Raw genomic sequence first — 21,761 nt, 5'->3', positions numbered from 1 at the left:
TCTACATGAGCCACGTACAAGCACACCCTCCAGCCAGTCGCGCCTTCAGATGACTACAGCCCCAACGTCCCGAATACAACCTCTGAGACACCCAGAGTCAGTGCCACCCAGCAGACTTTGATTCCCAATTCCTGACCCTCAGAAACTCTCTGAGATAACAGATTTTTATTACTGTTCTAAGGCATTAAGATCAGAGGTAACTTATTATGGAGCAGTAGCTAATTAACATACCCTTAAAGAGCCCTGATGCTGCTGCTGCTAAGTCACTTCAGTCGTGTCCGACTCTGTGTGACCCCATAGACGGCAGCCCACCAGGCTCCCCTGTCCCTGGGATTTGAGCCCTACTTGGTCATATTCTTTAGTCAAGTGGACAAGATTTGCTTCATAGGCATTGCTCCCAGTCTCCTGATTGAGACTGAAAGAATCTTCCAGTTTCATTAAGATGGTTTATTTAAAGAGTCCAGCTGCTCCCACCCTCTCTGTCTATTCCACTACTCTTTTAAGATATCTTGAATTTTCTGTCAACTAAGCCAACAGAGGAATTAGATGCCCATGAGGTTTTAAGCCCCTTTAATACTGGAAGTATTCAAGCAGATGATCAAAGGTTATAAAGTACTTCCTATACCAACTGGAAGGTGGGACCAGATGGCCCATAAGGTTTCTAATCACACTAAGAAGTTTCTAAGACGCAAGTCTCTGGGTGTGCTCCCCAAAAAACTGTGATGTAATTCTCATCAGTTACAACAAAGTATTGAAAGAGGCCTGGAGTTCACAGGGAAATAAAGAATTAAAATGGCTTATAAGCCATTATAAACTTAAAAAGATGCTCAGCCTATTAGTAACTAATGCAAAAATAACAGAACTAGTCAAACATTAATTTACATGTGCCTGGTTGGAAAATCTTCCAGTTCCAGAAAAGACATTAGGGCAAAGGGTAGAGAAATAGACATGGGGAGTTGCTACTGCTGCTGCTGCTGCTGAGTCGCTTTAGTCGTGTCCGACTCTGTGCGACCCCATAGACGGCAGGCCACAGGCTCCTCTGTCCCTGGGATTCTCCAGGCAAGAACACTGGAGTGGGTTGCCATTTCCTTCTCCAATGCATGAAAGTGAAGTTGCTCAGTCATGCCCGACTCTTAGCGACCCCATGGACTGCAGCCTACCAGGCTCCTCCGTCCATGGGATTTTCCAGGCAAGAGTACTGAAGTGGGTTGCCATTGCATGGGGAGGGGGGTAGGTAAATCGATGAATGTTCTTCAAAAAGTAATTCAGGCAATGTATATTAAAATTTTAACTTCTCATAGCATGTGTGGAGCTTCCCAGGTGGCATAGTGGTAAAAAATCTGCCTGCCAATGCAGGAGATGGGGGTTCAACCCCTGGGACGGGAAGATTCCCTGGAGAAGGAAATGGCAACTCACTCCAGTATTCTTGCCTTGTCTGGGAAATCCCATGGACAGACTACAGTCTAGGGGGTCACAAGAGTCCAGACACAACTTAGCAAGTGAAAACCAATAGCCACGTGACTCTGCACTTTCCATTGTGAACAAAATTATCCATTCTCCTGTTTGTAAGGACAAAATCCTAAAGTGAAAGAAAGTGAAAGTGAGGTCGCTCAGTCGTGTCCGACTCTTTGCGACCCCATGGACTGTAGCCTATCAGGCTCCTCCGTCCATGGAATTTTCCAGGCAAGCGTGCTGGAGTGGATTGCCATTTCTTTCTCCAGGGGATCTTTCCAACCCAGGAATCGAACTCAGGTCTCCCGCATTGCAGGCAGATGCTTTACCATCTGAGCCACCAGGGAAAGGCAAAATCCTGTTTGTAAGGACAAAATCCTATAAAAGATCTAAATATTTGCCAATTTTAAAAGGGGGTAAATAAATTTCATTGCAACTATATAATGAACAGCATACAATCTATGAACAGAATGAGCTGTATCTATATACAACTGATAGGAAACACTGTCAAGGTATACTGTTAGAAAGAAAAACAAGATATGTCTTAATATAAGAGGGAGGAAGACCCAAGCACAGAAAACGCCTGGGAGGAGTTTTTAAAATGCCATTCCCACTTGCCACTAGGAAGGGATACTAATTACTTGGGAGGAGGAAATCTTTTTGCTATATGCTCATTTGTACATGCACACACTCTAATTTTTTTAAAGTGTGTGTGTGGGCAGGGGGGAAGCTTAATACAGAAAAAAGAACAAAAGAAAAAATAAAGAGTTAAGTTACAGCTACTTTCCAAGTAATTTAAAACACAGTCCATCCAAGTAGCCGGAGTCTGGCTTTGAGTTTAAGACACTCACATGTACATTCAACTGTTAAAAATCACCTCTGAGAGAAAAAAAGGTCCTTCACACCATCAGCATGCCTCTCACTAACTGCAGAACCAGAGCTCTCTGGCCATCTTAATGCAAACCACTAACTCAAAGACGGGAGGGCTCCACAAGGCGATCATCTTCCTGCCCTAAGCATCACAAATCATGAAATGTGATAGAGCTGCCTTAATGTGAATGTTAGGCAAAGAGCGGCAAGGTTAAAGAAATACAAAGGAGTCAGCATTCACGGTCCTAACTGGTCCAGAGCACACAGCTGTTGTCAAAAAGCTGGCTGCCCCTGCCAACGGCCTCCCCCCATAAATGCCAGCCTCATGTGATCCTCCTCTCTGTTGGCCAAACCCTTCCTGAGACTAAGTGAGCACTTCCCAGATCAGTGATCTTCTTTGAAAAGAAGTCTAGTAAGTGGTGGTTAATTATTCTCAGGGTGTGTGACACAGAAGGGAAACTGCATTCAGAAGGAACATTCTTTTGAGGGGAAGAGACAGGGTGTTTGGGATTGACATGGACACTTTGCTATCCTTAAAACGGATAACCAACAAGGTCCTACTGTATAGAACAGGGAACTCTGCTCGATATTATGCGGCAGCCTGTATGGGAGGGGAGTTTGGGGAAGAATGGATACATGTGTATGTATGCCTGAGTCCTTTTGTTGTTCACCTGAAATTATTACAACATTGTTAATCAGTTATACTCCAATATAAAACAAAAACAAAAACAAAAAATTGGACTGCGAAAAAAAACAAAAGAACATTTCTTCTCTTTGGTCCAATATGTTAAAGATGAGAACTTTTGTGTCTTAAAATGGGCTTTATTTGCTCACAGGTGAGGTACTTTTGTTCATCTCACAACAAATAAATTGTAACTATCTAAAAACATTCATTTAAATGTTATCAATTATCTTATGACCTAAGTTGGACCAAAAAGAAGGCTGAGGGCCAAAGAATTAATGCTCTTGAATTGTGATGCTGGAGAAGTCTTGAGGGTCCCTTGGACACCAAGAAGATCAAGTTAGTCAATCCTAAAGGAAATCAGCTCTGAATATTCACTGGAAGGACTAATGCTGAAGCTGAAGCTCCAATTCTTGGCCACCTGATGAGAAGAGCCAGGAAAGACCCTGATGATGGGAAAGACTGAGGGCAGGAGGAGAAGGGGGCAACAGAGGATGAGATGGTTGGATGGCATCACTGACCCAATGGAGATGAGTTCTAGCAAACTCTGGGAGCTAGCAAAGGGCAGGGAAGCCTGGTGTGCTGCAGTCCATGGGGTCAAAAGCGGCAGGACATGACTTAGTGACCAAACAACAACACATCATAAAGGCCCCACCTCCAAATACAGTCATGTTGGAGGAAAAGTTTTGGCACAGAAATTAAGGGAGGACACAATCAGCGGGGAGCAAGCCCCCTTTCACGTGGTTTCGATCCTCTCACGCGTGAGTATCTGCTGTATTGCTGGAAGACTAAAAACCTCAGGCTGTCGAGATGTGAATAAGTTTGTCCCTTTCCTGCTGCTACAGACCCAAAGAGGATACGGTTGTTGGTTTGGCTCTCTGAGTCAAACACATAAAGCCACTCAACCTAGAGAAGATGTAGTAAAAAAAGAGAGAGAGACACTGTCTCCTGGCTCGCTAACTCAGCAAGAATACAAGGCTGTTTACCATCAAGGAGTTAAGACCTGCAAAGAGTTGAGTGTGGGAATGGTGGGCTCCACATACATTTTACAACCCTTCTCACCACTTAGTGGGGAAACCACTTTCAGAAACAAGATTTCACTGCTGCTGTTTCAGCCAAATCTGTAATTTTATGAATCAAAACAAGTCATCATAATTCTATGTGATGAGAAAGTAAAACTGAAAAGTAACTAAAATCAAAAGTCAAAGAACAGACTAAAACAGAATGTCTGTCTTAAACGTGACAATAATTAACACTAATATTAGCATCCGAACGGAATGGAGGTATGTTAATGACAAAAACAACTGCATGTACTCATGAATAAACAGAAAACACCAAGGACCTAACAGTTCTTCATCCTGAGGGAACCTCTGGGAACTCCTTGCCCACAACACAGGATTTGGTGGCTGTCTATAATTCACACTCTCTCTGCCCCTCATCGTTCCTCCCTTCAGGCAAAGACGACGGCACATATTCAAGCTGCACATATACATAACCTCGCTCCTATGCTGGCCACATTCCCCAGGTTCCTCCTTAAACACCTTCTTATACTTTAAGTGAAACGCTCATTGTACCTACTATAACTAATTATTTTCCCATGAGAAATGGAATTTTTTGAGTGCACAAGCTAAATAAGCCTTTCTCATCTTTGCGTATACCCAGCAACTGGCACAAGTCTTGACTCCAGGTGGAAGTGTTAGTCGCTTCGGTCGTGTCTGACTCTTCGAGCCCCCATGGACTGTAGCCCACCAGGCTCCTCTGTCTGTGGGATTCTCCAGGCAAGAATACTGGAGTGGGTAGCCATTCTCTCCTCCAAGGGATCTTCCCAACCCAGGGATCGAACCCAGGTCTCCAGCACTGCAGGCAGATTCTTAACCGCCAGAGCCTCTGGGGTGTTCAGTAAACACTCTTGAATAAATAAAAAAGTCCATCATTCATGAGGTAATCAAAAGAAACAAACATTTAAAAACAATTTGTTTAGTCAAAGAAATACAATTTAAAGAAACTTTAAATTGTCCCTTAATTGGTAGGGGACACTATACTTAACAAAATAGCAAAATTGTATTTTAAATGTTCAAAAAATTCTTCAACCCTTCAGAAAAATAACATGGCACTACCTATTTAAAGTCTCAGCAATCCATTCATTCCTGAGAGTCAGCTAGAATTTTATCCAAAGAAAATAACAGAAGAAAAAAAAAAAAAGTTTGTCTGGAAAGTTTCATTATTTAAAATACCAAAATATGAGAAAATCCTTATATAGGAAGAGAGTAAGCAAAGCAGTCTGCATCAATTCAATGAAATATTATGCAACAAAAAACTGATAATTTATGACTGCAGAAATATGGCACTTTTTTTTTCCAGTGTTTAAAGTTACATCTGGAACAATTTACCTTAAGTTTATTTAAAGGATCCAAAGTATGTCCTTTCTGGCATATTCCAACCACTGACATTTTAAAAACAGAACTATTACATTATTGTTAAGGAACTCTATTGAGGTACAGTTCACATGCCATACAATTTACTCATTTAAAGCATACAATTCTATGGCTTTTAGTACATTCACAAAGTTGAACAAACATGCACACTGAATTTGAGAACACTGCCCCTGCCCCAACAAGAAACCCCACACTCCCTGGTTGTCAGTCCCTGACCATCTCACCATCCTCCTAACCAAGTCCCAGGCAGCCATCCATCTACTTCCCACATCCACAGATGTGCCTACTTTGGAGATTTTGTATAAGTGGAATCATACACTATGCAGTCCTTTGTGACTGGCTTATTTCTTTCAGCATCACGTTGTCAAAGCACATTCATGGCAGCATCTATCAATACTGCTTTTTATTCACGAATAACATTCCATTGCACAAGATAGAGCACTTATCACTCATTAGTTGACGGACATTTGGATTGTTCTCATTTCCTAGCTATTATGAACACTGGTGTAAGTCTGTATGGGCTTGTTTTCATTTCTCCTGGATACACACTAAGGAGTGGATTTACTAGATTATATCGTAACTGTATGTTTAACAATTTGAGGAACTACAGACAGCTTTCAAAAGCAGCTGAATTACACACATCTGTGACAGCACTTGTAATTATGTCCTTTTTATTCTAGTCATCCGAGTAGGTGTAAGGTGGCATCTCATTGTGGTTTGACTTGCAAATCTCTGATAACTAATGACGCTGAGCATCTTTTTTTATGTTTATTGACCATTTGTATAACTTCCTTGAAGAAACATCTATTCACATCCTTTGACAATTCTCAATAGGATTATTTGTCTTTTTATAACTGAATTGTAACAGTTCTTTATATATTCTGGCTACTCACCCCTTATCAGATATACGACATGCAAAAATTTTCTCCCATTCTGTGGGCTGTCTTTTCACTTTCTTAACACTATTCTTTTAAATGTGTCCAGAGAAGCCTAAATATCATGGAGATTTCATTCCCACCATAGTCCATATAAAACAGACATAAACAAAGGCCAGGAAATGGACATCATGCCCTTTGCTCTTTGAAACATTTCATTCCTCTTCTCCCTCAGAAGTTCATGCTAATGTATTTATGCTTGATAGTCTTCCGATTTATTAATACTCTATTGTACTTCTGTGTAACAGCTTCATACATACTTAAAAGTTAAATGCCTTTGATCTCCTGTGACCACAAAATCTAGTCTTTAATGTTTTTCTTCTAAATTCAATTATTCTAATTATTTTTTATTTGTGTATTTTATTATAACTACTCACAGTTAAGGGCTTCCCAGGTAGCACAGAGGTAAGGAATCTGTCTGCCAATGCAGGAGATGCAGATCCGATCCCTGGGTTAGGAAGCTCTCCTGGAGAAGGAAATGGCAACCCGCTCCAGAATTCTTGTCTGAAAAATTCCATGGACAGAGGAGCCTGGTGGGCTACAGTCCATGGGTCGCAAAGGCTCAGACAAGACTGATTGAGCACACACACAAACACACACATCCAAGAAGAGATCCAGACGCTGATTAATTTTATGCAATTTTATCTTTTACTCTAAAGTTTGATGGCTTCAAATCCCTTGTTACACCAGACAGAGATATACAAATTAGCCTAAAACCTATATTTTGAAAACCCGGCTTAAGCTTGACAAGTGTATGACTGGATTAATATTGCTTACACTCATCTAGACGTCACTTTGACAAACAACATGTTTGTCTTGATGGCATCTCCCCTCTAGGCATATGGCACTTCCATTAACTCTGGTGTTATCTTTGTAGCAGGAGAATATGCCTCATTGTTTTCAGATTATTCATAATTTACAAGGTCTCTCTTTGGTCATGATTCATAATTGCTCATAATATTGAAGGGAAAGATCCATGCACAGATGCTATTCAGTGTGTGGGGGGTTAATTATTATTAATTTCAAAGAACAAACTGTCCTATTTGAAGCAAACATTCAGCAGTCATGATCCAAATATTAGATGAAATTGTTACCTTATAAAGTATAACATAAAAAAGATGTTACGCTAAATTGTATCATGGCAACCTTTGGCAACTTGGAGAAAATCTGCAAATATGAAGTCACAAAAGAATATAAATTCATGATATTCAAAATAATTCCATTAACAAGTATTTATTATTAATTCTACTTGCATATTACTCAATGATAGACACAGAGATCATACACACACTTCACCCCTTGATTCTATCACCTAACTGGCATAACGAAATACCCAAAGAATTCGAGGGCTATAAGGGGATTTGTGATACTAATATTTATCTCCAAACTTAGGTTGTCTTCATTCAAAACTACCCTCTGGGGAACTGATGACTTATAAAATCAGTTCCGCAGGCAAACGTTCCCTCCCATCTGCCCTTTCTGCAGTGGCATGAAAATTCAAACAAATCAACTACAAATCTTGCCAAATAAACAATATTTCATGAGATTAATTAAAGTGACTTTGGAAAACTGCTTGTCATGCACAGGACCACAGAAAGAAGAGGACCACAGGATTCTCTTTATAATCCACAATGAAAGGTTTTAAAATCTACAAGCTTATAGATACTTTAAAAGAGAATATAATAATCATCAAATTTTTTAATCTCTTAGAGAAATGAAAATAAATAAGACCCTCCTCATGATTATACTTAAAAAGTCATTGGAAAACGCCCTAATGCTGGAAATGATTGGGGGCAGGAGGAGAAGGGAGCGACAGAGGATGAGATGGTATCACCAACTCGATGGACGTGAATTTGAGCAAACTCCAGGAGATGGTGAAGGACAGGGAAGCCTGGCATGCTGCAGTCCATGGGGTTGCGAAGAGTTGGACGTGACTGAGCGACTAACAACAACATATATGTTATTATACAATTGCAGGAATGATTTTTCCCAAAAACCTTATTCATTTTTTCCCCTAATTACTGGCACATATTTTTCTAATTAACTGCAAGTAAAAACTAAAATGAACTTTATTTTCATGATGATCAGTTTATTTTCTAAAAGACCAAATCCCAATCACACTTTATATGCACAGAAATCATGAAATGTCAATCTTCGTTCCCATGGGTTCACCTTTAGTGACCTTTTTCCAGGGTCAACGGTCCTTGAGCCTCCTCTCTCTTTCTAGTTCCAACTAATGAGCAACGTTTTAGCCAGATCTAAGCCCACCTGCAGTACTTCTCCTGTGGGCCCCACAGTCATCTTGCTCCAGCTCAGCCCCAGGAGCCTTTCCCAGCACCAACCAAGCATGGGCTGTGTTTACTAACCCCCCTCCCTGAGCCCCGAGACTCACTCAAGACAACCACTGAGCAAGACACACACGCCTCCCCGGTCCGTGAATTCCAAAGATCCCATTGTTAATTACTCTGGAGTAGACATTTAATTGGAAAAGGCAATGGCACCCCACTCCAGTACTCTTGCCTGGCAAATCCCATGGATGGAGGAGCCTGATAGGCTGCAGTCCATGGGGTCGCTAGAGTCGGACACGACTGAGCGACTTCACTTTCACTTTTCACTTTCATGCATTGGAGAAGGAAATGGCAACCCACTCCAGTGTTCTTGCCTGGAGAATCCCAGGGACGGGGGAGCCTGGTGGGCTGCCGTCTATGGGGTCGCACAGAGTCGGACACGACTGAAGCAACTTAGCAGCAGCAGCAGCAACACATGTAATTGTCAAAAAATTCTTATAATAGTGGCCCCCACTCTAAGAATCTTCAATTCTTCCTGGAAAACCAAAACACTTTCTACTTTTACTCACCTGACACTTGAACTTTAATTCATAAAACTCCCCACCTCCACGACTGCCAGCACTTTCCACACCCCTTCATACCTCAGCATTTTCCTAATCTCTTCCTCCAGGGATTAGACACAGTCTGTCTTCCCTATTATTAATAAAAACACAAGGGAAGCCAAGCAGTGGGTCTCAGGTGGGCACTCTGCCTTTCTGAGGAGCTCCAGGCAAGAAGTCACCAAGTAAGCTAAGACATTTTACCACGTGTTCAGTCAGTCACAAACCATTTACTACAACTCGTGTGATGTAGAAGTGAAAGTATTAAGTCATTCAGTCATGTCAGACTCTGCGATCGCATGGATGGTAGCCCACCAAGCTCTTCTGTCCATGGGATTGCCCAGGCAAGAATACTGAAGTGGGTTGCCATTTCCTTCTCCAGGGGATCTTCCCAACCCAGGGATGGAACCCAGGTCTCCTGTATTGCACGTGGTTTCTTTACCATCAGAGCCACCGGGAATGATGTAGAGCATCTAGTGAATTCAGAGACATTAAATGAGCGGCTTGGAAAAATAAGCCAAAGATAGAATGCAAGAATCCTTGATTCCATGATGTTTCCATAAGAACAAAGGTTCTCAACCCTACCAGACCAATGCCACCTCTAGACACCAAACCTTTGGAATCCACAGAGAATATGTACACATACAGATAAAGAAAACTGTAGTATAAAGGAAAATGACAGGGAACAGCTTTGGCCATCTTTCATATGTGTAAATTACATGTATACATATTTTGAGATGCAAACAGACATGACCACATCAAATGATTTAATGATAATGATGTAAGATGCTTGCAACTATTTCAAATGAGTCTGAACTTAAAAGAAGTAAAATGCATTCATCTGAAAATGTTCAATGCTTTCTATCGGATATTTTTATTTGCTTTGCTTTTATTTATTTTTTTACTGAGGGATAATTGCTTTACAGAATTTTGCTGTTTTCTATCAAACCTCAACATGAATCAGCCACAGGTATACATATATCCCCTCCCTTTTGAAACTCCCTCCTATCTCCTTCCCCATCTCACCCCTCTAGGTTGATACAGAGCCCCTGTTTGAGTTTCCTGAGCCATACAGCAAATTCCCGGTGGCTGATATTTTACATGTGGTAATCAAAGTTTCCATGTTACTCATTCCATACATCTCACCCTCTCCTCCCCTCTCCCCATGTCCATAAGTTGTATATTTTTAAATAAAGGCTAAGTGTGTGTGTGTGTGTGTGTGTGTATTAATAATCATTATATTGCCCACAAATACGTATTGGTACAATTCAGATGTCACAAACAGCACTGCTACAGATGAAAGAATTTACCAAAAGGTGGACATGTCTTTGAAAAGTTACAAATAAGTCAAAATCAGTCAGTCAGTTCAGTCGCTCAGTCATGTTCCAACCCTTTGTGACCCCATGGACTGCAGAACACCAGGCTTCCCTGTCCATCACCAACTCCCAGAGCCTACTCAAACTCATGTCCATCAAGTGGGTGATGCCATCCAACCATCTCATCCTCTGTCATCCCCTTCTTCTCCCTCCTTCAATCTTTCCAATTAGTCAGTTCTTCGCATCAGGTGGCCAAAGTATTGGAGCTTCAACTTCAGTCCTTCCAATGAATATTCAGGAATGATTTCAAATCTTCAGGATGGACTGGTTTGATCTCCTTGCAGTCCAAGGGACTCTCAAGAGTCTTCTCCAACACCACAGTTCAAAAGCATCAATTCTTCAGTACCCAGCTTTCTTTATAGTCCAACTCTCACATTCATACATGACTACTGGAAAAACCATACCTTTGACTAGATGGACCTTTGTTGGTTGGTAAAGTAATGTCTCTGCTTTTTAATATGCTGTCTAGGTTGGTCATAGCTTTTCTTCCAAGGACTAAGCGTCTTTTAATTTAATGGCTGCACTCACCATCTGCAGTGATTTTGGAGCCCAAAAAAATAAAGTCTCACTGTTTCCATTGTTTCCCCATCTATTTGCCATGAAGTGATGGGACCAGGTGCCATGATCTGAGTTTTCTGAATGCTGAGCTTTAAGCCAACTTTTTCACTCTCCTCTTTCACTTTCATCAAGAGGCTCCTTAGTTCTTCTTCACTTTCTGCCATGAGGGTAGTGTTATCTGCATATCTGAGGTTACTGGTATTTCTCCCGACAATCTTGATTCCAGCTTTTGCTTCATCCAGCCCAGCATTTTGCATGATGTACTCTGCATATAAGTTAAATAAGCAGGGTGACAATATACAGCCTTGACATACTCCTTTCCTGATATGGAGCCAGTCTGTTGTTCCATGTCCAGTTCTAACTGTTGCTTTGACCTGCATACAGATTTCTCAGGAGGGAGGTCACGTGGTCTAGTATTCCCATCTCTTTAAGAATTTTCCAGTTTGTTGTGATCCCACTTCCCTTGTTGCTCTGGTAAAGAATCCGCCCACAATGCGGGATACTGGGTTTGATCCCTGGGTTGGAAAGATCCCCTAGAGAAGGGAAAGGCTACCTACTCCAGTATTCTGCCCTAGAGAATTCCATGGACTATATAGTCCATGGGGTCCCAAAGAGTCGGACACCAATGAGTGACTTTCACTTTCATACAGTCAAAGGCATTGGCATAGTCAATAAAGCAAAAATAGGTGTTTTTCTGGAACTCTCTTGCTTTTTCGGTGATCCAGTGGATGTTTGCAATTTGATCTCTGGTTCCTCTGCCTTTTCTAAAGCCAGCTTAAACATCTGGAAGTTCACGATTTGAGTACTGTGGAAGCCTGGCTTGGAGAATTTTAAGAATTACTTTGCTAGAGTGTGAGATGAGTACAACTGTGCGGTAGTTTGAACACTCTTCGCCATTGCCTTTCTTTGGGATTGGAATGAAAGCTATGGGCAGAAATCAAAGTGCAGCTTTCTAAGTATTCAGCAGTCATATTTTCTGAAAATTTCAATATATATTAATATTAAAACTGGGTCCCCAAAATTTTGTCTTTATATGTCAAATAGAGTTAGGTTTTTGGTAATTACAGACAGATATTTCACCAAACCCCCAATAAGGATAATCTAAGATTTTGCAGGGGAGAAGGCAATGGCACCCCACTCCAGTACTCTTGTCTGGAAAATCCCATGGACGGAAGAGCCTGGTAGGCTACAGTCCGTGGGGTCACTAAGAGTCGGACACGACTGAGCGACTTCACTTTCACTTTTCACTTTCATGCATTGGAGAAGGAAATGGCAACCCACTCCAGTGTTCTTGCCTGGAGAATCTCAGGGACGGGGGAGCCTGGTGGGCTGCCGTCTATGGGGTCGCACAGAGTCGGACACGACTGAAGCAACTTAGCAGCAGCAGCAGCAGCAAGATTTTGCAGAACGCACAGGGTAAGCTTTCACTTGTTTGGTCACTATTGTTCTCTAAACTACAGAATGCCTAGATCTCTGGTCGCCCACCCACCAAACACCAGTCACACACTCCATGCTCCTGGGCCACCAGTCAGTTCCCACCGATTTCCAAAACACTCCTGGAGGAAGCAGTCCCCCTCCCACTGAGACCCAGTGAATAAAGCTCTACAGAAAAGCACTGCCTGGGGACTCACAGGATCCAGACCCAGTGCAAGACACGAGCGAAATGTGGTGAAAAAAAAAAAAAAACAAGTGTAGGGACTTCCCTGGGTTCCAGGGGTTAAGAATCCACTTGCCAAAGCAGGGGACATGGCTTCGATCCCTGGTCCAGAAAGATCCCACATGCCCTGCGGTAACTAAGTCCCAGAGCCACAACTGCTGAGCCCATGTGCTGCTACTCCTGAAGCCTGCACACCTTTCAGCCTGTGCTTCCCAACAAGAGAAGCCACGGCAGTAAGAAGTCAGGCCACAAAGAAGAGGAGTCCCTGCTCTCTGCAACCACGGAAAGCTCAGGGGCAGCAACAAAGACTCACTGCCAAAACTAACTAAAATAAATCAATGTTTTTAAAAACAGGATAATAACTATAGCAAATATCTATAAAAAAAAAACTTGAAAAAAAAAAAAGAACCTAGAGCACAGTGGAGAAAGTGAAGTTAAACAACACCCAAGTAATTACGTCAATATAAAACACTCTGTGCCATGAAAGAAAATTAATAAACTAATAATTTAGATCGTGGGGTGGCATCAGACTTTAGAAGTCTGCAGATCAGTGAAAATATTTTCTTTTATTAACTTGGAGACATAAATAGGTTTGTCGGTTTTTTGATTTTGCCATGAAAGATCATTTAAAAAAAAAAAATAAGAACTACCATTTACCATCACCATGGTAACAAGAAGGCAGGAAAGAAATTATTTCTGAATTTTAAAAGAGTCGCTAAAACAAGAACATGTTTAGTGTAGTGGAAAACCTTACTCACTGCATTATTATTTCTCTCTTTTTGTTTCAGGCTAGGAAAAACTTAAACAAAGATTGGCATTTTGTGACCATAGCACAAAATCCTTGGTGCTCCAAGTGTGGCCTCTGAACCAGTAACATCGGTATCACTAGAGAATTTCTGAGAAAGGCAAAATGTCAGGCCCCATCTCAAACCTACTGCACCTAAATCTGTTAACAAGGTGATTCACATCCACATCATAGTTGGAGAAACACTGTCCTAGAATAGAAAATGACCTTCCAATGGCTGAAATTCAGCCATAGCCATCTACACTGTGACTCAAAAATGATCTTTAATCCTCAAGAACCGTTTTTCTCTAAAATAGTAATAGAGAGATCCTGGAAAGACGAGGACACAGGATGAAACATAAAGCACAGGAGCTGGCACAAGGATCTGTCTTCTTTTACCTTTTAAACCCGATAAACTTGAAACATATGGGAGGCAGGTGTCAATCACAAATGACATTCACAGCTTTGCAGAAGGAGTTCCCCAGCTTCCGTGCATGGCAGAGCATCCAGAGACCGTGCTAAATTCTGAGTCCTATTCAGACAGCTAAGTCTCACCATTTGTTGTTCAGTTGCCAAGTCATATTCACTCTGCAACCGCATGGGCTGCAGCACGCCAGGCTTCCCTGTCCTGCACTACCTGCCAGGGTTGCTCAAACTCATGTCTATTGAGTTGGTGATGCCATCCAACTATCTCATCCTCTGTCCCCCGCTTCTTCTCCTGCCTTCAACCTTTCCCAGCATCAGGGTCTTTCCCAGTGAGTTGGCTCTTCACATCAGATGGCCAAAGTACTGGGGCTTCAGTTTTAGCATCAGCCCTTCCAATGAATATTCAGGGTTAATTTCCTTTAGGATTGACTGATTTGATCTCCTTGAAGTCCAAGGGACTCTCAAGAGTCTTCTCCAGCACCACATTTCAAAAGCATCAATGGAGGGGGGCCTCAATAAAGTCCAAATCATACTTAGATATGCTAGATTAAATATTATATAAAATTAGTCACCTATTCTTTTTATATTTTAATGTGACTACTAGAAAACTTCTCATTTTCTAGTAAGTTTTAATGTGATTTACATTATAGATCCACTGGAGAGTACGGGTCAAGAAGTTCATTAGACTTATACATGCATCAACTCTATGTTTAAAATAAGTATGGAGATGGATAAGTCCTAGACAATAACTGCAGAAACTGTGTTTAGGAGGTAGCCAAACTTAAAAGGGGATGGCAAGTGTTCAGCAGATCTTTTTATTTTAACAACTGCTGAGCAAGTGAGTCTTTTCTGAAATGAGGGGGCCGGGGAGGAGGGGTGGCAGGGGTCCCTGAATTTACATCCAAAGAAGCGAGAAACATCAAGTGTTTAATAAAAATAGAGCAAGGGGAGGAGCTGACACTAACTGAAAGGCAATCCCCCAGCGATGATGAGTTCTCTCAGAGTCCAGGAATGCAGAGGCGTAGAAAAGATAAACAAATTCCACTGACAATAGCCAATAATTTCCTGGCCTGAGCCACTCAAATCACCAAACCTTTCCACCCCTAAAATGGGAAAGGTGAAAACCACAAGCTCAGTACATGGATCCAATCAAGAAAGGTGTCAGGCCTGTAGAACACCAGGGGCTGACCATACTGATTGCAGAGATGAAACTATAAATGAAAATGAATTCACAATTCTTGTGCACTACAAATAAAAACTAGAAAAACTTCCATGAGATTAAAAAGTAGATTCAAAAAAGTTTTTTTTAATAAGACCTTACACTCCAGTGTGAAAACAGTATCCCCAACAATGGGAAAATGGTGCTGGGTTGGTCAGTTTGGGAATGGGGCTACCAATCTGAAACTAGCAGAGGAGCTGAAGCCATATCCAATCTGGGCAGATTCCTTTCATTCCCGCCTGGGAACAATCCCATCACTTAGGAAGCCTGGATCTCTGCCAAGGCTCTGCTTCTGCAGTCGGCTGGGGGATGGGCGAGGAGGGTGGAAATGTCTGGGCAGCTGGCTTTTATCACAAAGCCTTCTCTCTTCAAAAGGCTCATCATGAATTTCCTAGACATGGTATAACACAGTATTTTAAGAGTTTAATAATACAAAAATATCACATTTAAAACATAAGTGTCCAACGTGTAGGAGGCCAATAACTACATAAAGGGAGGCTAGTGCTTATATGAAAATATATTCTAAAGGTTTTTAAATTCCTTTCATTAGGCTAAACCTCAACAAATCTATAAGGGAGAAAAAGAAACCAACATACTGAGAGCTTAATAGAAGCACCAGGTACTTCCCTACCTTGTCACATTTAAGAATGACTAACTTTTGATAAGAAACTTTTAAGTCACTCATGTATTAAAATTCATATGATCTTAACAACCTCAGGTTATGTTTCAGTTACGTTAGTCGCTCATCAGTCATGTCTGACTCTTTGCGACCCCATGGACTGTAGCCTGCCAGGCTCCTCTGTCCAGGCAAGAATACTGCAGTGGGTTGCCATTTCCTTCTCAGGGGATCTTCAGAATCCCATGAGGTAGGTGTTATCAATGTCCCCCTGTTCAGGATACGTGGGGAGGTAGAGTATCACACAACCAAGAGGTGCTGGAGCCTGGACGGAACTGCAGGTTTATGACATCAGACCCGCCGCATCGGCACCCTGAACTCTCACCTAACACTTGGCACTGCCTCACAGCCTTCACCCTCAGACAGGAGACAGAGGCTCAGAAGGATCCAGAGACTGACTGTCCGTCCTAACAAAGAGCCTACAGAGAGGAGCAAGGACTCACACCCATACCAAATGCTGAATTCTTCTCAAAAGCAGCTTCCTGTTTGCACCAAACCTTTGGCCCAGATTGTAATGCTGTCACAAGTATGTTCTCCCTATGCCCCAGGGAAGAGTGGCTAGCCACTTCTCCCTTCTGTTCGCTTAGCTAAACTGCCAAGACTCCTACTACAGTTTGAGCTGCTGGCCCTTGAGGCATCTGAAAAATACAAAAGAGGATCGATGCTCTGCCGCTGCTGCTGCTCAGCCACTTCAGTCCTGTCCGACTCTTTGTGACCCGGTGGAGTGTAGCCCAACAGGCGCCTCTGTCCATGGTATTCTCCAGGCAAGAATACTGGAGTGGGTTGCCGTGCCCTCCTCCAGGGGATCTTCCCAACCCAGGGATCAATCCCACATCTCCATCTCATGCACAGCAGGCGGATTCTTTACCACTGAGCCACTGGGGAAGCCCTCTTCACAGTTATGTAGAAGTAAGTATTCAGGTCTAAAAATCTGTCATGGAATATAGAAAATCAAATGCATCTGTCCAGATGGATAAATTAGTGGGTGAGTCACATTAATTCTCATTAAAATTATAAGATTGAGGAAATTAAATACCACTTTGGAGGCCACGTTATTAGAGCTTGCCTGATTTGATCCTGAATGCAATATCCTTAAATCCTGACTTTGGTGGGTGAAGCAGAATAATGGGGTCAAAGCAGGAGGACAGGAAACCCTGGTTGCAGACCCAGCTCCACTGTGAGAATACAAAACTGTAGCCTGGGGCCCAGCACACCCCTTCTTGGAATGCAGTTTCCCCTCCACAAAACAGGGATGAAAATATTTATCCACTGCTTCACAGGGTTGTTGCAAGAAATGACTGAAGTAACATATGAAATTGTTTTGTAAACCCTGAAGCCCTATAAAATCTGTTCTGAAAACACAGTGATGCTCTTGCCTGGTATGAGCCAGCATGAGAAAGGGTTTCAGGACCTCGGATGACGATCAGGGGGAACGCGGTCTGTCCCTCTCATCCCACAAACCCAGTAACTCAGCCTCCAGGTGAATTAACCACTGGATTCTCAGGTTACGAGCTGTGTTTTTAAACAACAGTAAGAGATAATAAACACGGATTTAAATAAAAGGCTTACAAACTCCGGAAGGCAAATCACCTCAGCAAGTGCCTTCCTAATCAAATCTCCAAGAGATGTCTAAGGATGCTCGAGGGGCGCTTTCATTGCTAGACCCTTTGATCAAATGCAAGATGAAGGATTTTACCTTAAAATTACTTAAAAATGAATGACATGTACAATGCTTAGATACTTTACATTTTTTTAAATCAACTAACAACAAAAAAAACTTAGGAAAACAAACCAATACCTTAAAATTGAATGTTCAGAACACTTCAGATAATCCTTTTCAGATGTTTTTATTTTCCCTCCATGTATCACATTATGGACACGCCAGTAGCAAAGTCCGTTACCAAACGTGCCAAGAAGATGCATATATGGGGAACAGCCCTTTAAAAAGAGGAGCAAAATAGCTCAAGATCTTCTAATTCAACTCCAGTAACAGCTGCCCCTCTCTTAAAATAAAGGATGCCTAATTATTGGTATTCATGTGGTCAGACTATACCATCAGAAGACAGAGCCACTCTTTCAGGCCACAACAGAAATCCTTTTAAGCCATTTGACATCTTGCACGGTGTAGTTTTAGGCTTGCACATATGCCTTAGCTAGAGACAGAAACTCACATGATTACAAACCTTAGGAAAAAAAAATTTAAGACAGAGGCCAACATTTTTACAATAAATAAAAGAAACAGAATTTTAAACAATTACAGTACAAGGAAGCCAGTGCACTGACAAATGACATGCTACTACGTTAATGATGGAAACTATGAATATTCATTACACAATAGTCATAAATAGAATGAAAGGATACCAGAGAGTGCTCATGGAGCAAAAACTCAGAAAGCTTTTAAAAGAAGAAGAAGAAAGAAGGAAAGAAAACACAGACCTTAGACAATACTATTTAAGAAAGCGTTCCTGGGTGGAAACTTTGATCTAAGATAAGATAGGACAGTAAAGAAGGAATTTCCTTACAAAAAGGTAAATAAATAAACAGTATAAAATTACCCAGAATGACAGGAAGAGCTCTCAGTAAAAGCACATTTGGGGTCATCTTTGCTCAGGATGTCTGGGATAAGAATCCTGCAGTCTCCTAATTACTACCAAAGTTAGTTAAGCACTGCCACACCCCTCACATTCCCAACTCCCCACTTAAAGAAGGGACAAGCCCAGAGAAAAACCCAGCACACTGATGTGCAATCTGGAATGTTTAATTTGTATGTAACTTGAGAATAGGAGGAAAAACCAAAGATGCAAAACTTCACCTTCTAATGCAGGGGGCGAGGGTTCAATCCCTGGTCAGGGAGGTAAGATCCCACATGCCTGGCAGCCAGAAAAACCAAAACATAAAACAGAAGCAGGATGGTAACAAATTCAATAAAGACTTTAAAAATGGTTCACATCAAAAAAAGTCTTAAAAAATAAAAACCAAAAGAATCACAGATTTTGTTTCCCCCATGAGAAGCTAGAGACTTCTGGGAAAAGACACGACACTGGACAGACAGTCTTTCTAGAGGACAGTTTCAAGACAAGGACAAAATTCCCACAAGCTCTAGATGAGCAAAAACATGACTATGCAAATGGACAGTCATTCTACATTTTTAAAATATGTGCACAGATTATTCTAACTTGCTGTCTCCAAACTAACCATAGGGGCAAAAAACATGGTTACTAAATTATTGACAACACATAACATCTGGCCTGTACTGTTTAACTGGAGAAGAAAGGATCCTTTGGGGAAATGCCACAGGATGGACGGGCTGGGAAGAGGCCCCTACTCTAAGTGGGAAAATCACAGGATGGACGGGCTGGGAGGAAGCCCCTACTCTAAGTGGGAAAATCACAGGATGGACGGGCTGGGAAGAGGCCCCTACTCTAAGTGGGAAAATCACAGGATGGATGGGCTGGGAGGAAGCCCCTACTCTAAGTGGGAAAATCACAGGATGGATGGGCTGGGAGGAAGCCCCTACTCTAAGCAGGAAAATCACTGTGTCTGCAGTACTTCCATTTTGTTTCTCAATTAGCCCCACAGCCAGGGGCTACTCTAATATACTCTCAGCATTCATTTGCAGCTTTAAAATTCACACAATTCAATAATGAATGTTAATCGTCATTTAAATGCAAGGAACTTAGTGTTCCTTTTAAAAGGCCAACAATCCCACAAGTCCCTCCCAGCAGCTTCTTTAGCTGTCTGAAAGGGGGCTGTGGAGGTCACCCCCAGCTCTGCCACTTCACAGCCCTGGGATCCTGAGCTGGTTGCTTAACTTCTCCAAACTTCCGTTTCCCCATGTGCAAAAGTAGAAACAGCAATGCCAATATTATTGGGAAGACTAAATAATGTGCAGAAAGAACAATCATTTAAACAGTTTATTGGGTTTTTCTCAAGTCTCACCATCAATAAGTGATTAGTGAATTTCAAAAAAGGACAGAGAGAAAGAAAAAGATATTGTGTGAATTACGGAAATAAACTCACCAAAAAGACCCCAAATGTGTCTTCTACTTATTCTTTCAAGCACCACTTACTCAGCACATACTAGGTACAAAGCACAGTGTTGAACAAAGGAGGTTTAGAAAGAGTGAGAAATGACCTCTGCCCCCTGGAGCCAAACACTCTTGCTGGGGAAATAAAAGATGATTTTAAGGATGTGAGTATCTGCTCAGGTAACAGGTCCTAAGATCCTAATAAGAAGCACCTATGATGGGATAACATCCTGATGGGGGGAAAAAAAACTAATTCCTCAACACGTAGGCACAGGACAGACAGAAAGGGACAAAGGGCTGCAACCGATCATGAATAAGTTCCAGGAAAAATATTGGTAACCAAGGAAGAGGGCCACACAGACATCATCCAGAGAAACTACAGGGCAAGCACTGACCTAGAAGTGGGAAAGGATGGGGAGATTTTCCTCGCTCTACAGCTAAGGTAAGCCCTGGAGATCTTTCTGGAAATTGTCAACAGACACACACTGTAGATGTGGTGTATGTGACCACTGTTTCCTACTAAAACATTGGTTAAGAATGCTCACCACAACAGCCACGACATGGAAGCACCCCAAGTGTCCATTGACAGAGGAGTAGACAAGGAAGATGTGGTACATATATGCAAAGGAATATTACTCAGCCATAAAAAAGGAAATAGTGCCATCTGCAGCAACATGGATGACACAGAGAATGTCATACTGACTGAAATAAGTAAGACAGAAAAGGAGAAATATTCCATGACATCCATTCTATGTGGGATCTAAAAAGAAATGATACAAATCAACTTACTTACAAAACAGAAACAGATTCACAGAGTTAAGAGTTGCCAGTGGGGTGGGGGAGGGATGGAGGGAAGGGGTAGTTAGGGAGTTTGGGATAGACATATACACACTGCTTCATTTTAAATGGATAACCAACAAGGACCTACTGTACAGCCCAGGAAACTCTGCTCAATGTTATATGGCAGATTGGATGGGTGGGGAGTTTGGTGGAGAATGGATACATGTATATGTATGGCTGAGTCCCTTTGATGTTCACCCAAGACTATCACAACATTGTTAACTGGCTACATCCCAGTACAAAATAAGAAGTTTTATCTTCTTTATAAAAAAGAAGAATTCTTACCAATGCAGAGTCCATGACTGTCTCCTAGGATACAAAAGTCCACCCACCAAACCCATGGAGCTGACACACCCCACCAGTAGACACTCCCTGAGGCCATGGCAAGGCCACTGAGATGGAGGAGAAGGGGGCAGTGGCAGGAGGAAGACTCAGCCTGGACTTCAGAGAGCCCTTATCTTTAAAATAAGGAGGTTTCTTAAATTCTAGCACTGGTATGTCACAATAAAGCCAGCCATCGTGTGACCCCCAGCTTGTGAGAGCGCCTTGCCCGCCCCCCCATAGATGGGAGAGCTCACACTGAGAGAAGGATGACACAGGTGTCCCTGAGCATGAGGGATGCTGTGAGTGGCACAACGGAGCCCTGTAAGCAGAGTGCCCGCCATGTGCCCAGTCTGACAAAGGATGGACAGGTATTATCTGATTAATCATAGTAACACTGCCAGGACCTTCCCAGGTGGTCCAGTGGTTAGCGTCCGTCTGCCAGTATGGGGGACATGAGCTCAGTCCCTGGTCCAGGGAGATCCCACATGCTGCCAGGCAACGAGCCCTGTGCACCACAACTGCTGAGCCCACAGGCCCTGGAGCACATGCTTCACAACAAGAGAAGACTGCACACCACAGCAAGAGACGAGCCGCTGCTCACCTCAGCTAGAG

The 21,761-nt window shown here is 42.2% G+C and overlaps 1 protein-coding gene across 5 annotated transcripts in view; it reads right to left on the bottom strand.

Annotated features, from left to right (window-relative positions):
* CDK14 (cyclin dependent kinase 14) overlaps positions 1-21,761 on the bottom strand; it is a 665,059-nt gene that overhangs the window by 616,493 nt on the left and 26,805 nt on the right. For 2 of the 5 annotated variants that reach the window (XM_070787457.1, XM_070787458.1), the window contains exon 1: positions 6,752-7,517. The exons of 1 other annotated variant lie outside the window; for it this stretch is intronic. In XM_070787457.1, the coding sequence (XP_070643558.1) occupies positions 6,752-6,976 (225 nt within the window). In that variant the 5' untranslated portion in view covers positions 6,977-7,517. Of the gene's footprint in view, positions 1-6,751; positions 7,521-21,761 lie in introns of those variants that run through there. 2 more of the 5 variants (XM_070787461.1, XM_070787459.1) reach the window with 2 other exon arrangements.

This window comes from Bos indicus, chromosome 4 (assembly GCF_029378745.1).
Source record: "Bos indicus isolate NIAB-ARS_2022 breed Sahiwal x Tharparkar chromosome 4, NIAB-ARS_B.indTharparkar_mat_pri_1.0, whole genome shotgun sequence".
In the NCBI taxonomy this organism is placed as follows: domain Eukaryota; kingdom Metazoa; phylum Chordata; class Mammalia; order Artiodactyla; family Bovidae; genus Bos; species Bos indicus.
Note: the sequence above shows the minus strand (reverse complement) of the source record. Positions and strands in the feature narration are given on the sequence as shown.